The sequence below is a fragment of the Battus philenor genome, unplaced genomic scaffold (genome assembly GCF_028537555.1).
Source record: "Battus philenor isolate CCGP_79_NKW_IND1 unplaced genomic scaffold, ilBatPhil1.0.hap1 SCAF_2, whole genome shotgun sequence".
NCBI lineage: Eukaryota > Metazoa > Arthropoda > Insecta > Lepidoptera > Papilionidae > Battus > Battus philenor.
In genome coordinates, this window is record NW_027181682.1 from 2,537,718 (window position 1) to 2,554,212 (window position 16,495).

A 16,495-nucleotide genomic window follows, 5' to 3' on the forward strand; every position below is an offset into this window, starting at 1 on the left:
GCATACAATCTTGTTGCAACGTATTGTTCGCGGGCTACATGAAGGAGATGCAAATAAATAATAACTTTGCAACACCGACTAACCGAATGGATTATATAACACGGAATGTAATCCGATTCTTACGTACAGAACAAATTATCTGATGAAATTCGTGCCTAGTGAACGGTGATAGACACCCGTTGTTGTAGACGCCGTGAATTACCTTTTACACTGCAATGGATTCTAATAACTACACGATACAATAACTACACTATATATGTGGGGATGTATCAGTGAAAAAATTTGATTTAAACCAAGAACTTTCACATCGTACATCGCAAATCTGAGTCTACATGACATCCCCTGTCAAAGTCATTCTTTACATCCTTCTATTCTTATTATATATATACTAGCTGATCCCGCAAACGTTGTTTTGCAAAAAAAAATTAAAGTTTTTAATTAACAAATGTAAGATAAGGGTTGATCGTAGAGGGGTGAAAATTTAGGTTTGTATGTATTTTTGTATGCTGTATCATAATAAAATAAAAACCAAAAAAATTGTCTAAAAAATTAAAAATAAAATTTAGGGGTGGACCACCCTTATCACTTAGGGGTATGGAAAATAGAAAGTAGCCGATTCTTAGACATACTGAATACGCATGTAAAATTTGGTAAAAATCGGTCAAGCCGTTTCGGAGGAGTTCAAGTTCGAACACCGTGACACGAGAATTTTATATATATATATATATATATATATATATATATATATTCATATGCACATATATACACTTTTAAATGTAAACCACATTATTAATAGAGTTTTGTAAAGATATATGGCTAAGTATGACACTGCCAACTCGAAGAATTGCACATCTGAAGGTGCAGTGAGGTGCATACATCGCTCTTGCAGCCGAAGGCAGTTGTAGCCGAAAAGTTCTCACCTAGGCAGGCCCACCACAAGCTGGACTGACCAAGTGCAAGACCGGTCACAATGACTATCTTTTGGTGGAGGGCCGTGCCTTATAGATGGCGTCAATTGACTAAAAATATGAAGAAACGAAAGAATATAAAAGGATAGTGCTATGCAATATTAGCCAACTAAATTAGATTAGAAAATTCTATTCAAATCAAGTGACATTTTGCATCTTTCGTAATAGTTGAACCGCACGATATAACTCCACATCACGACTGGTTATAATTTCCATTTGAACTGAAGCCGCACCAGTAACGTCAACGGAATCCAAGCTCTATAAACATCTTGTTCGACGGTTTATCTATTTAAGGCGACACGTGAGACTTTGCGATTAACGGTAAAAAATAATTGGGTTAAAGCAATAATATACGTTGGTGGTTTTAAACTGTTTATATTTTTCTTAACGGTAAACATTGTGAAATTAGTAAAATTATAACGAAGTATTTAAAATTGGAAAATGATTTATAAATATGTAGCTGGCTGTTTTGACAGACTCCATGCTGTCAAAAGCCATTAGCCTATTGTTGATGAATGTAAAAATTAACCTTTTTTCAAAGATCATTTCATTTTTTTATATTATTCTAATAAAAACTAATGACTGCTTACAAAAATAAGATTTCTATTTCGTACACTGCAATATTTATTAACAGGCTGTTGGAATTTCACCAAAAAAATTTTTTTTTTTTTAATTTTTTCTGAAATAAAAGTAGCGTAAATTACTCCTTATTAAAACAGCTATTTGCCAGTATTACCAATAAAATCGGTCCAGCCATTTAAAAGATTATCCGGAACAAATAGACAGACAAAAAATTAAAAAACATTAGTATATGTACCGTATATATATATACATATGTATGTAGTAAAAAGCGGTCATTTTAATATTACAAACAGATACTAATTTTATTTATTTGTAAAGATTAATCTTGTTATATTTCCTAGTCAAGACTGTATATTGTAGCGGTTTTTGTGAATGTGCATCTTCCGACTGACTTGATATTCATAATCATTTTTAAATAATTTTTAATATATTTTTTAAATTTCATTACAGCTTAACACGCCTATGCTATTTTGATTATCAAAAAAATTCTTGATAGCAATGTGTCTTTGATTTTTATGGGAAAACAATGGTACCATTTTTAAATTATATAAAGATTTTTTCCTTATAAGAACCTTTTTCGAGCTGGCTCCTGTAAATGAATTTCAGCACATACACATTGTAGCACATTGGACTTATTCAAAGCGCAATCAAACGTTACATCATCTATATTGTTATGAAATCCATTGTTAATAGCACTCAATTTTATTAGTAATATATTCAGTTTCAGTGAAATTACATTTGTGTTGCAAGAGAGCGCTGTTAGGATATAAAATACGCCCGTATGTTCTGTACTATACAAGAGTAAAACCTCTTTAACAAAAGAAATTCAAGCCATTTTTTTAAATAAAGCGAATTTCATTGGAATGTTAGTTAGAGTAGTTTAAAAAATTTATTAAATGTGTATAATTAAAAAATTCAACTGGATGTTTTAATGTGCATATTCATAATAATAAAAATCATTTAAATTGTTGATTATTTTACGTTATAAAAATATGTATCATATATTATTTATAATGTAGTTATTACTACCGAAATATACTAGTGATTTTTAGATATATATGACATGACACATAATGGTGATAAATTTATTCAATACTAAAGATAATTTAAATCATATTTATAAGTTTTATTTTCATTTGAAAAAGAATTTTCCCTTTGGATATCTTCATAGAATTAATGATTTTTGATTTTGGCAGATGGGATCCGAAACGCCGCATCACACCAACAGAGGCGACGCGACACGAGTTCGTAACCGGCTGCGCTCTGGGCAGCACAACTGCCGGAGTTCTGGCCCTCCCTCGACTGGCACCTCCGAGGCCGGCCCGCTCAGCCCTCCTGCACTCCCAGTCAGCTGGAGACGTGGCGGCCATGTTGGGCAGGGCGTGACCTAGACACAGCTGAACTCGCACCCACTCCGGTGGAGTACCCTGACACAAATCCAATTAAACATTGGCCCTTTCTGTTTCTGACTTAAAATCGTCAATATATCTTCGACATTTCATTCGTGTTACAGTGTCTTAATGTACTTGATAATAATTATAGAAATATAGAAATCAAATCGATGTAAACGCTTATATATTTATTATTCTTTATTTTGCAAAAAAACATTTGCAAACTATTCATAATTTTATGTAAATATAATAAAATTTTGAAACAAAACTTAATAAATCGAGAGAGAAATTTTAAAAACGATAATTAATAATGTTTAATCGATTTAGATCGTAAACTGTAATTGAAAACGATTTTAAAAAGAATCCGTTAATAATTCGACAATTCTAAATGACGACATTGATATAAAAATTTATTTATGTCGTGGAATATTTAGGCTTGTGTATTACAATTGTCCCAGTGACATTTGTGAAGCGATTTCAAATACACAATCGTAAAAATGACGCTTCGATTTTTTTGGAAATGTCTCTCGCAACTATTGCCAAAGCCAATCGTTTTATAAGCCGCCTTTTGAAATTTCCAATCTTCAAAAGCCAATTCCGACATCAAGTTTTATTCAGGCGGTCAGATACACCTGATAATGTCGTACTAAAAATAATAAAATGTTCAATTTGATCTATAATTGTTTCCTATCGTCAGTATTCTGATATGCGTGTGCCAAAGCGAGACTGAGTTTGAATTATCGTTGGAAAAAATTAGTTGGTTAATATATAACTGTTTAACTATAATTACCTGTGTAACTTTAACTTAATTAACATTCAAACTATTAGAAGTGTTATACTTGAATAAGGTTACGTATTTGATTGACAAAAGAGAGTACTAACTGTTTTTCGTGAATCAGACTTTGTACTTGTAGAAATTGTTGAATAAATTTATGTAACTTATTTCAAATATGAAATTAAAAAATATGTAGAAGTCTCCAACGAGTGAACAATTAAACGCGCGTAGCTCAATGACAACTGTCAAACGCGCGAAGTTCAAAGCGAAATGACAACTGTCAAACGCGCGAACTTCACAGTGAACTGTCAAATGCACAGTTATAACAGTCATTATATTTCCTGACAGTTTCTGGGCGATTTTTAATTTTTTTTATTCCATTTTTTTATTTCATTTATTCCACATGTACGTCTTACAAAATCTCAGGAAACTTAAAAAATAAGATAAATTAATGGTTTCCTCAAAACATGGCATGGCTAACAGAAATAGGAATAGTTTAAAACAACATGAATAAATATTTGCAATAATTTCCTTAATGACCAAGGAGATTTTACTGAGATACTTCGATAAATACTAGAAATTAAAAAAAATAACAGATTTCTTAACTTACATGACTGATTCATAGTACAAGATGGTATACGTATATGAATTTTCATATCATATATGTTACGGACCTACGTTAGAAAAGTATGATATTAGATAATGTAGAAACTTTCTACGATAAGATTTTCGAATAACTTTGAAATCTTGCGTTTAGTGACATAAAAACTTTTTGAATCGGACCTCTATCTTGTATGAATTTACAAAGTAAGATGAATATAGCGAGTAAAGATAACTAAAGGGACTTGGAAATATATCAATGTGTTTATTCACGAGAAAGATATTGTATCTCGTCCGGACATATAACGATGGACCACTTTATTGAAACACTTCCGAAATGTTTTTGAAATTATAGCTATCATATGAATAGTTGAAATACCTATTCTTTCGCGATAGATTGCTTCGATTTCAATATGTCTTTTAGTGTAGATCAATTTGTTTCTCTAGTTCAATATAATTAACATATACCAAAATGAATTATAGATAATTTAGATTTGTAAACAATAGTGATAAATGTTTAGAAATGTGATTGTTTAGGTTTTATAAATGGATCGTAATAGATAGGTTAATAAAAAAAAATCGCTCATTTTTGGGTCACATCAATAAGCTGTTACTGGAAACTCAAAAATGAATGTGTAAAATATTTCTAATAATATGTTCCATCAGCGAAACCTTAGTCATCAATTGTATCACAAATTATCAAGTATAATTGGTGATGTATTTCGCATTATGAATGTGGTAGAAGTAGGATTACATTGATTTCATCATCAACTCACAATAATATAATACAATACAACTCACAAAAATACAATTGTAACACAAGTCTTTTATGTTCAGATATAATATCTTTGCAAAATATTTTAAAAAGATCTGCACTGTATCTTATCTGGTCTTCTTATTCTTACATTTCTTCTGAAATATTTTCAGCGATAATAGCAACTTTTTGTAGTAAATAGAAATTTTTTTCTGTAATGGTTCAATTAAGAAAGATTTTTAAAGCAAGACATAATCTAAATAGTTCTCTTCTTCGATTTTATTTTCATTGATAGTTCCAACATTTATAATGATGAGTTCGACAAAGTATTCAGATTTCGTTTCTAAACCCAGTTTATGATTTTCAAACATTTCATCAAAATTTCCTAAATAGCCGTAACGCTGCAAGGCATAAACCTATATAGACACAAAGAGTATCATACATTAAAAGAAAACTGGAGTTGAAGATAAAAACAATTTGAATAAAAGTAAATTATCTCAGTTATCAATAATTTAGCCATAGGACGTTCATTGCTGAAAGGCCTATTCCTATAGATATCCGATAGGACCGTATCAAAGCGGCCTGTACACTTTAGTGAGATTTTTTGTACCCTTTGTCCAATGCCTCTTTTGATAGTCTTTGCGCTGGTCTACAGAATCATCAAGCCATCGTCATATTATACAGGGTGTTTCAACTTGTTAATCCAACTATATCAGTTAGTTTCATTCATAAATCATTAAAATACTTTCGTTGTAATATTTTACGTATTCAACAGTTTGCTTTATAGCATCAACAGATTCAATAGGCTTGAACTGGTAATGCATTGAAAGCGCCTAGCCTAGACCTCTTTCGACTGGACTATACTACATTGATACTTATAACCATGTATGGCGTTGCAACTATCTAATACATGTAAATATATGATATTAACTCAGCTCGTGTAGTTCAATATATTAAAGTAAAATATGTTGTAATTGTAGATTGTTGTCAAACACTTTTTTATATAATTATCAGGTTATAAATAATGCATTGTTAAAGAAATATATCCTATCATTTATCCATGTTTTTGTAATTTAGCTTCCTTAATTTCAATATTGGATCTTCTATTCTAATTTTCATTTTTGCACTTTTGTCAAAATGCTCCAGCTATGCGTCGCTCGATGTTTTGCGTAGTGAGATCATTCATTTACTGACTTATTAGTGACAGTTTTGATGATGTCTGTACATATCATTGGAGAACATGCACGAGATCGTTCTCCTTCTACATTTACTTCTACCACATGTCCAAAGAACTTGGGGAACGTATTTACACAGTCGACGATGACCTTTCTTTTATGTTGAGCTCTTTTAGAATCTAAACGTTGATTCGGTGCGCCTTCCACTGGATTCTGAGCATCCGTCTCCAGCACCAGATCTCCGTGAAGTCAATTTTCTGAAGAATATTAAATTGTGCAGATCTTTTTGAAATATGTTACAATGTTTATTTGATATTTACTTTTACAAAAATATGTTGTGTCAGATGGAAGTCATTGAAAGAATAATTATGTAGTTATTATCATTGTATTAAGCGTCTTCAATAAATATTAATGAGAATGGTCTAATCTGTATATATGTATTCGTGAAGTAGTTGAAATTTATAAGTAGGCCAAGCCATATTCAAATAAATTTAAGAAAAAAAATGTAACTTTAGATAGGAATGTAGATACGGTGGGAGATGCGAAATTTTCGAGATAGTCAACAATAATTCACATTCATTAAAAAAAAAAATTATTTATTTATATATTTTTTAGATTTTTATTTCTCGTAAATAGATGTATATGTACTTATGTTTTTCATCAATGAAACTAAATAGCTTTAATATAGCATTACCATTAAAATATAGCTTTAATCTGCTATATTTATAAATGGCAGAAGATATTTCTTCACCATCACCGATCGAAATTGATGGAGACTTTCAGTACTTTCACAGTAAAGTCACGACGTCGATATTTGCTTTATGAATTATTTAAATGTATTAAAAACTGCCTTATATATATTCAAAGTAAGGTTTATTATTGAGGAATAAGACTTTTTTTCCTATTCTCTGTTCACAACAAAAATATAAATATTTATAACTTATTACCATCCTCAGTAAGAAAAGGACTAATATATAGCTACTCTCGATATGTAGCAGTAGTCGTGCAATAATTTTTTATAATTATTGTATGTATGTATATATATATGTATATATATATATATATATATATATATATATATATATATATATATGTACATATATATTTAAGTATAAATATTATATTTATATATAATTATTACATTTTATTTTAACTTTAATTATTTTACAGAAAGATTACAGACTAATAACAAATTTTTAAAAATACGACAATTGCTTTTGACAATCGTTAATTATAAGCTTCCACTTATATGGCGTTATGTATTATAACGTTTATATTGATTGATGTTAAACATACAGAAATATAGAGAAAAAAAACAACAAAACAAATGATTTTCCCACCTATTTCTTATCACCTATGATTACCAAAATATTCCTTATTTAGGATATTTCAAATTTTACATGCGCTAGTGTTAAATAGATCAATATCATAGTGTAATGGTAAATCGTTATAAGCTTTTACTAAATATATTATGAACAATATATAACTAATTTGAAAGAAACTTGAATCAAATTGAGCTTTCTTAAAATATTAGATGTAATCAGGCGTTACTTTGCGAAAGTCCATCCTAAGTAAGAAAAGGACCAATATTTAGCAGCCAGCAGGCTGACGGGCGATGCACTTTGTTGCACGACTACCTCTGCATGTGCGGAAGTGGCTAAATATAATATAATATAATAATTTTCTTACTTTCTTAAAATGACATTCTACAAGATAAATTACATGGCTATGACCGCTCTAAACGCTCCCTCATATTAGAACTACCCACATCAAACTGAAGGTTTTTTGTGGTCACATTTTCAATACATCGGAATTAGTTCACAAGTGATATATATATATATATATAAAATTATATATATATATAATTATATATATATATAATTATATATATATATATAATTATATATATATATATATATATAGTATAAAATGATTTTTTAAAGTTTTATTTGGTGGCGGTATGACAGGCTTATGGAATTCTATATTCAAATCTTGTATCATTGACATCTACTAACTCCATCTATTTCGATCGTTATTTATCATACGTAGCGCATGATTTTTTTTTATCCACCGTATCGGGAACAATTAAAATCGATAATATTCAGTTCTGTTCGTTTTAAGTTACTAAATAGAAGTTAAGCACAAGTCCATTTAAGTTATCTTTTAGTATCACGTATAGTTGTAAAAAGGAACGTATATATATTCGCATTTCCTTCCGTTTAGTTAAATTATTCCGGTGGTTAGGTGATGTTCGGTATTTGTGACTTCCCATTAATAACAATTGTCGAAAGTATATGTATATGTCTAATTAAAGTGTTTGTTTCGATGGAATCATAACGAATATTAAAGTTCTTCCAAATTTATTTATTCTTTTTATTGTGACTCTTATTCCTTTTAGTAAACGGTTTTATTTAGTTCGACCCGTACGGAATTTATTTGTTTATTTATTTGGGTCAAAATTAGAAGTTGAAATTTAAGCACCTTCCCGTTGTCAGATTGATCTGAAATTTGGTACACAAATTTAATTTAGATGACAATACAATATCATAAAATCAATAACATTATCAATCTAAGGTGGCCGCCGATACAAAATGGCGGATTATATATTTTTCCTTAACCCCCTCAATGTGAGTATCAAATGAAAGGGCTACACTAGTAAAACATGATGATTATGTCAAAATTTAAAATGCAAGATGGACGCCGTTCCAATATGGCGGACTAGGTACATATTTTTCCACAACCACCACAATATGGGTATCAAAAAACCGTTTAACTTAAAAGTTTTTTAAATGTATTTATAATATGTTATTCTTTTCTATCTTTTTCTGTTTCATCTCTTCGCATCGATGTTCTCGTTGTCAACGGTCGTAATGCTTATAGACAGGGAATTATCTTCATCTTCACTATGCTTTTTTACCTATCTTTAGTGAAGAATCATTGTGAAGTACAGAATGACGATTAGTGTGTTGGTGTCAATACACCAATCATTTTTTTTTAATTTGTACTTGCTTGCATCCTAGATGGGTCAAGATTAATTATAAGCATTAATTGTAATGAGAGATAATTCTGATGCAGGCAGGTTCAAATCGATCCTTTTCGAAATCTATCTGGGAGACAAATAGCAGTGGACATCCTGTAGCTGAAATGATGGTAAACAATGATGATTTAAATTAAAGCTTAAATCTGAATGCTATCTTATCTGACAAACTATTTTTGGTTTTCTTCAGATAATTTTATATCTTTTCAGAATTGCTAATAACATTATTTACCTATCGATGTCTACCTCCGATGAAGGTTAAGATTTTATAATAGAGACAAAAGAACGGCAAGCGCGGTGTAGGAGATCCATTCGAAAGGTGGTCAGATAACTTTGTAAAGTTATGAGTGGGATTATGGATACTTAAAGCTTCGAATCGGTCATAATCGAAATCTATCTGGGAGACCAATGACCAGCAGTGAACGTTTTTCAGATGAAATGATTAAAAATAATGATGTATATAAATAAATTGAGCTCCCTCGCTCATATATGAATTTTAAGCGACTTAGGATCCGAAGGCGCCTTACTTAGACAAGACTTTATCCTGTATTTAGAGGATTCCGCCTTTATCTGCAGGTGGAAATAGGTAGAAAAATAAAAGAAAGTATCACCTCCCTCATGAGGGATCCCTCACCCATGGGTGACGACACATTTTGACCTCATTCCTAAAGTTCTGCAAAGAAGTGCTGCAGTAAACCATCAGTAGAAACAAAAGTTAGGACCAAAATAAAGAGTCAAATGAAACAAGGCCACAACAACACAAAACGTTATAAAATATCAAGTCAATAATCGAGGTGATTTAATAAATAAATAAAATGTCAAACTAAACATTTGTAAATTAAAAATTGTAAATAAAAAAAACAGAATAAAAAAGAATAACAAAGGACCAATATCTAGCCACCTCCGCACATGCAGTGGTTGTCGTGCATGAAAGTGCACCGCCCGCCAGCCCGCTCGTAAATGCGCATGCGACAGACAATGCCAACTACACAACCGCCACCGTAAATTCACTCAACACGTGTTTCACCCCTCCACGGGGCATCTTCAGGAGTTGTTACACAGATTAGTGCTAAACACCGAGTGAGCTCAGTCCGCTGTCGCTTTGTTATTTATATGTCACCTCCTCCCCACCACAACTTAATGTCACGTGATCGACCACGTGGGTATTTTTATTTTACCCTCTCTTACGCATTTGTTATATTTGAGGTTTTACGTAACAGACGAGTGCCCCGACCGATTCCCCAGACAAACCTGCAACAATGGAGAGGAGGAGACATTGACCTGCTCATTAAATACAGGTCCACTACCCGCGTGTCTTATTATTTCTAGCCGTTCCAACACGTCCATACGTAATCCTTTGCTACAGGTGTGCAGCACGTCATAGGAATGACCATGGGGCAAACTATGTCCAGTCTCTAATAAATGTTTAGAAAAATGAGATCTTTCAGGGCGATCATTTCTATATGCGGAAATATGCTCCTTATAACGAATGTTGAAACTTCGACCAGTTTGCCCCACGTACACCCCTTCACACCCACCACACTTCAACCTATAAATACTCGACTTTTTGTCAACCTCTGTTTTTTCCTTGCCGTTGCAAATCGCACGCCGAATAGTGTTGTTGGTTCTGAATGAAACAGAAACGCCGTTTTTTTCTTAATATTTTAGATAATTTTTCGGATATTGGTCCCAAATACACTAAACTAGACCTACAGTTTTGGACACCGCGCTCAGGTGTCACTGAGTATAAAAGGCCCCTCACTCGCTGGTTCATCTTCTTCCTAATTAAACCATCCACCATTCTCCGCTCGTAGCCATTTGCAACAGCTATTGCATAAATAGTATTAAGTTCTTTATTATATGCTGCTACATTTAACGGGTATGTCATCAATCTATTTATATATGAATTGAAGGCCGCAAGCTTATGTTGCCAAGGATGACAAGAAGAGGAAGGAATTACCAAATCCGTATCAGTTGGCTTTCTATATATTTCAAAAACGTGCTGACAATGTTCCTTTTTGATCGTGATATCAAGAAAGTTAATTGAATTGTTAATTTCAACTTCTAATTTAAACTTAATTTTTGGATGAAATTTATTTAAATTACTTACAAAATTGTCCAAGTCTTGCCTTGTACCTGTCCAGCATATAAGAATATCATCCACATACCTATAATAGTAAAGGATGTTACTATTACCCACAATATATTTATTCTCATAGTTGTCCATGAATATCTCCGCCATCAAAGGGGATAACGGAGATCCCATAGCCAATCCTTCACTCTGTCTATAATAACTACCGTTAAACCTAAAATAATTTTGTCGCATGCAAATTTTTGTTAACGTTGCTATTTCGTTCAGCTCCTCCGGATGCAGTGCCCTTCTCTCCAATAGATCTGATAATAATGATAAGCTCTCTTGGTAAGGGACATTGGTAAAAAGATTATCTACATCCAGAGATAAGAACAACGAGTTTTCTGGTAAGGTAACATCCTTCACTTTATTTATCAAATCGAGAGTATTTTGTAAACTATATTTTGGAGAAAATGCCGATTTTGATTTTATTATACTTTTTAACTTTTTAGCTAACTGATATGCTGGACAGCCAATGCATGAAACTATCGGACGTACCGGAACATTGTCCTTATGTATTTTAGGTAACCCGTACAACACAGGTGGCTGCGGATTCATCGGAACAATATGTTTTGATGAATTTTCGTGACTAAAAACGAACTTGGAACTATCTATAGCTTTTTTGATTTCTGTGTTGTAGCGGGTTGTTGGGTCCGAGCGCAGAGCAACAAAATCACCACTGTGAATTATATTATTGACTTTTCCAATGTAATCATTGTGATCTAAAATAACTATACTATTACCCTTATCAGCTTTCGTAACTATTAAATTATTGTCTCTAATTTTACGTTTTAATGATTTCGCCACTCTGATTTCGTCCACAGACGTGTTACTAGGTGAATCGTGCTTTTTTAATTCCTCAGCCACCACCGCCCTGACCGTATTACCTTTACCATTCATCACGCATGCTATCTCCGAATCTATTGCTAGTTCCTCCCTTTCTTTTTGTGTTAGTATTGGTGTTATGTTATATTTGCTACCCTTCTCCAGAAATGTTAACTCTTTGTTGGTTAATTGTATGGTAGTCATGTTTTTTACCCGTGGGTAGAAAACATGATCAGACTGCCCGTCACCATTACCGGCGCTGCCACCGTTATTACATTGCCCTACTTCTCTATGTACACCACCATTTCTGCCACCGGTTCCACCACCATGTTGAGCTGATGTTAACCTACGTAACTTATGTGACTGAATTATGTATTTATCATGCGCTGCCTGTGAAGCGAAATCTCTTGCCTTTTGGTCTAAAAGGTCAAATTCCACATTATGTAAATTGTAAACTAACTCGGTATGTAATACCTTCAAATGTAATTTCAGATTATCTCTAATCTTAAACCACCGGCGAGATTCCGCTTCTAACCAGACCTTCTGAGCCTTACGTATAGCCATATCAGCCGCATGGCTGACCGTGTTGGAACGGATATTAATATAACCCGGAATTACATTTAACCGCTTACACTGTTGGATAAACCAAACGTTTTGAGCTGCCACCCGATGTAACTTAGTTAGCCATGCGGCTGATATGGCTATACGTAAGGCTCAGAAGGTCTGGTTAGAAGCGGAATCTCGCCGGTGGTTTAAGATTAGAGATAATCTGAAATTACATTTGAAGGTATTACATACCGAGTTAGTTTACAATTTACATAATGTGGAATTTGACCTTTTAGACCAAAAGGCAAGAGATTTCGCTTCACAGGCAGCGCATGATAAATACATAATTCAGTCACATAAGTTACGTAGGTTAACATCAGCTCAACATGGTGGTGGAACCGGTGGCAGAAATGGTGGTGTACATAGAGAAGTAGGGCAATGTAATAACGGTGGCAGCGCCGGTAATGGTGACGGGCAGTCTGATCATGTTTTCTACCCACGGGTAAAAAACATGACTACCATACAATTAACCAACAAAGAGTTAACATTTCTGGAGAAGGGTAGCAAATATAACATAACACCAATACTAACACAAAAAGAAAGGGAGGAACTAGCAATAGATTCGGAGATAGCATGCGTGATGAATGGTAAAGGTAATACGGTCAGGGCGGTGGTGGCTGAGGAATTAAAAAAGCACGATTCACCTAGTAACACGTCTGTGGACGAAATCAGAGTGGCGAAATCATTAAAACGTAAAATTAGAGACAATAATTTAATAGTTACGAAAGCTGATAAGGGTAATAGTATAGTTATTTTAGATCACAATGATTACATTGGAAAAGTCAATAATATAATTCACAGTGGTGATTTTGTTGCTCTGCGCTCGGACCCAACAACCCGCTACAACACAGAAATCAAAAAAGCTATAGATAGTTCCAAGTTCGTTTTTAGTCACGAAAATTCATCAAAACATATTGTTCCGATGAATCCGCAGCCACCTGTGTTGTACGGGTTACCTAAAATACATAAGGACAATGTTCCGGTACGTCCGATAGTTTCATGCATTGGCTGTCCAGCATATCAGTTAGCTAAAAAGTTAAAAAGTATAATAAAATCAAAATCGGCATTTTCTCCAAAATATAGTTTACAAAATACTCTCGATTTGATAAATAAAGTGAAGGATGTTACCTTACCAGAAAACTCGTTGTTCTTATCTCTGGATGTAGATAATCTTTTTACCAATGTCCCTTACCAAGAGAGCTTATCATTATTATCAGATCTATTGGAGAGAAGGGCACTGCATCCGGAGGAGCTGAACGAAATAGCAACGTTAACAAAAATTTGCATGCGACAAAATTATTTTAGGTTTAACGGTAGTTATTATAGACAGAGTGAAGGATTGGCTATGGGATCTCCGTTATCCCCTTTGATGGCGGAGATATTCATGGACAACTATGAGAATAAATATATTGTGGGTAATAGTAACATCCTTTACTATTATAGGTATGTGGATGATATTCTTATATGCTGGACAGGTACAAGGCAAGACTTGGACAATTTTGTAAGTAATTTAAATAAATTTCATCCAAAAATTAAGTTTAAATTAGAAGTTGAAATTAACAATTCAATTAACTTTCTTGATATCACGATCAAAAAGGAACATTGTCAGCACGTTTTTGAAATATATAGAAAGCCAACTGATACGGATTTGGTAATTCCTTCCTCTTCTTGTCATCCTTGGCAACATAAGCTTGCGGCCTTCAATTCATATATAAATAGATTGATGACATACCCGTTAAATGTAGCAGCATATAATAAAGAACTTAATACTATTTATGCAATAGCTGTTGCAAATGGCTACGAGCGGAGAATGGTGGATGGTTTAATTAGGAAGAAGATGAACCAGCGAGTGAGGGGCCTTTTATACTCAGTGACACCTGAGCGCGGTGTCCAAAACTGTAGGTCTAGTTTAGTGTATTTGGGACCAATATCCGAAAAATTATCTAAAATATTAAGAAAAAAACGGCGTTTCTGTTTCATTCAGAACCAACAACACTATTCGGCGTGCGATTTGCAACGGCAAGGAAAAAACAGAGGTTGACAAAAAGTCGGGTATTTATAGGTTGAAGTGTGGTGGGTGTGAAGGGGTGTACGTGGGGCAAACTGTTCGAAGTTTCAACATTCGTTATAAGGAGCATATTTCCGCATATAGAAATGATCGCCCTGAAAGATCTCATTTTTCTAAACATTTATTAGAGACTGGACATAGTTTGCCCCATGGTCATTCCTATGACGTGCTGCACACCTGTAGCAAAGGATTACGTATGGACGTGTTGGAACGGCTAGAAATAATAAGACACGCGGGTAGTGGACCTGTATTTAATGAGCAGGTCAATGTCTCCTCCTCTCCATTGTTGCAGGTTTGTCTGGGGAATCGGTCGGGGCACTCGTCTGTTACGTAAAACCTCAAATATAACAAATGCGTAAGAGAGGGTAAAATAAAAATACCCACGTGGTCGATCACGTGACATTAAGTTGTGGTGGGGAGGAGGTGACATATAAATAACAAAGCGACAGCGGACTGAGCTCACTCGGTGTTTAGCACTAATCTGTGTAACAACTCCTGAAGATGCCCCGTGGAGGGGTGAAACACGTGTTGAGTGAATTTACGGTGGCGGTTGTGTAGTTGGCATTGTCTGTCGCATGCGCATTTACGAGCGGGCTGGCGGGCGGTGCACTTTCATGCACGACAACCACTGCATGTGCGGAGGTGGCTAGATATTGGTCCTTTGTTATTCAGGATGGACTTCCGCAATGTAACGCCTGAATCCATTAAATATTTAGAATTAAAAAGATTTATTTACTTTCTTGGAGATAAACAATAACAATAGGCAGTAAGAAAGTACAAACTTAGAATCTAGGAAATATAAAATTAGTTACAATTGTTACCTTATAATTATCTCACTAAGAACATTTAATGATTTAAAGTCAAACAATACCAAAAAAAAAAAAAACTAAACAGGAATCAAAGATCCAGCGCGTTCTGCAGATCACACCGCAATAATTACGAGTCACAGCAAGCCGTCACGTTCCAATGGGGTCTAAATTGTATTGTGTGTATTCAATAATTTCAAACGAAATTGTCTTTCAAAAGATACGAGAGAGCATGAGAATATATCAATATCACTAAATGCCGTAATAAGATGCAAATTTAACCATAATTGTATGAGTAAAAAAGGTGACGTGATAAAGAAAATGTGAAGGATGTAAGGAAAGTGAAAAATAAATTGTAAAAAATGATATTAAGAAAAAAATACTGAAAAATTTTTTTAACCTGATTTTGTAACGTCTCTGCCCCACACAAAGTAACGAGGCCTTTTCAGGTCCCCGAAAACGAGAGCTGAAGAAAAACCTGCCAAGATCCAACAAACTCAGACCAGTTTTTTTTCTTTTCTTCACATAATTTTACGTCTGTATAGATGCGATAAGAACATTGTTCTCCCATCGATATCAACCTTCGATAAAGCCTGTATGCATTCTCGCTTTTAATGTTATCAAAATAACATCTACCCATTTCTATTGCGAAATGTACACAAAAAGACAGTTTATTAAGGTAATGTGACTTTTTTAAAAGAAATAAGGCCATGCATGCTGGCGGCCAACAATGGAGCGATGCTATCTAAACGATATAACATAACCCGCCGTGGATTC

At 33.6% G+C, this 16,495-nt stretch overlaps 2 protein-coding genes across 2 annotated transcripts in view; both read left to right on the forward strand.

The window, feature by feature from the left end:
- Dyrk2 (Dual-specificity tyrosine phosphorylation-regulated kinase 2) overlaps positions 1-2,936 on the forward strand; it is a 43,023-nt gene extending 40,087 nt beyond the window's left edge. Inside the window, exon 9 of the mRNA XM_068765579.1 lies at positions 2,747-2,936. Coding sequence (XP_068621680.1) covers positions 2,747-2,936 — 190 coding nt within the window. The remainder of the gene's footprint in view (positions 1-2,746) is intronic.
- A 9,530-nt stretch (positions 2,937-12,466) lies between these two features.
- LOC137922529 (uncharacterized) overlaps positions 12,467-16,495 on the forward strand; it is a 44,383-nt gene continuing 40,354 nt past the window's right edge. Inside the window, exons 1-2 of the mRNA XM_068765588.1 lie at positions 12,467-12,554; positions 13,081-13,826. Of these exons, the coding sequence (XP_068621689.1) occupies positions 12,467-12,554; positions 13,081-13,826 (834 nt within the window). The remainder of the gene's footprint in view (positions 12,555-13,080; positions 13,827-16,495) is intronic.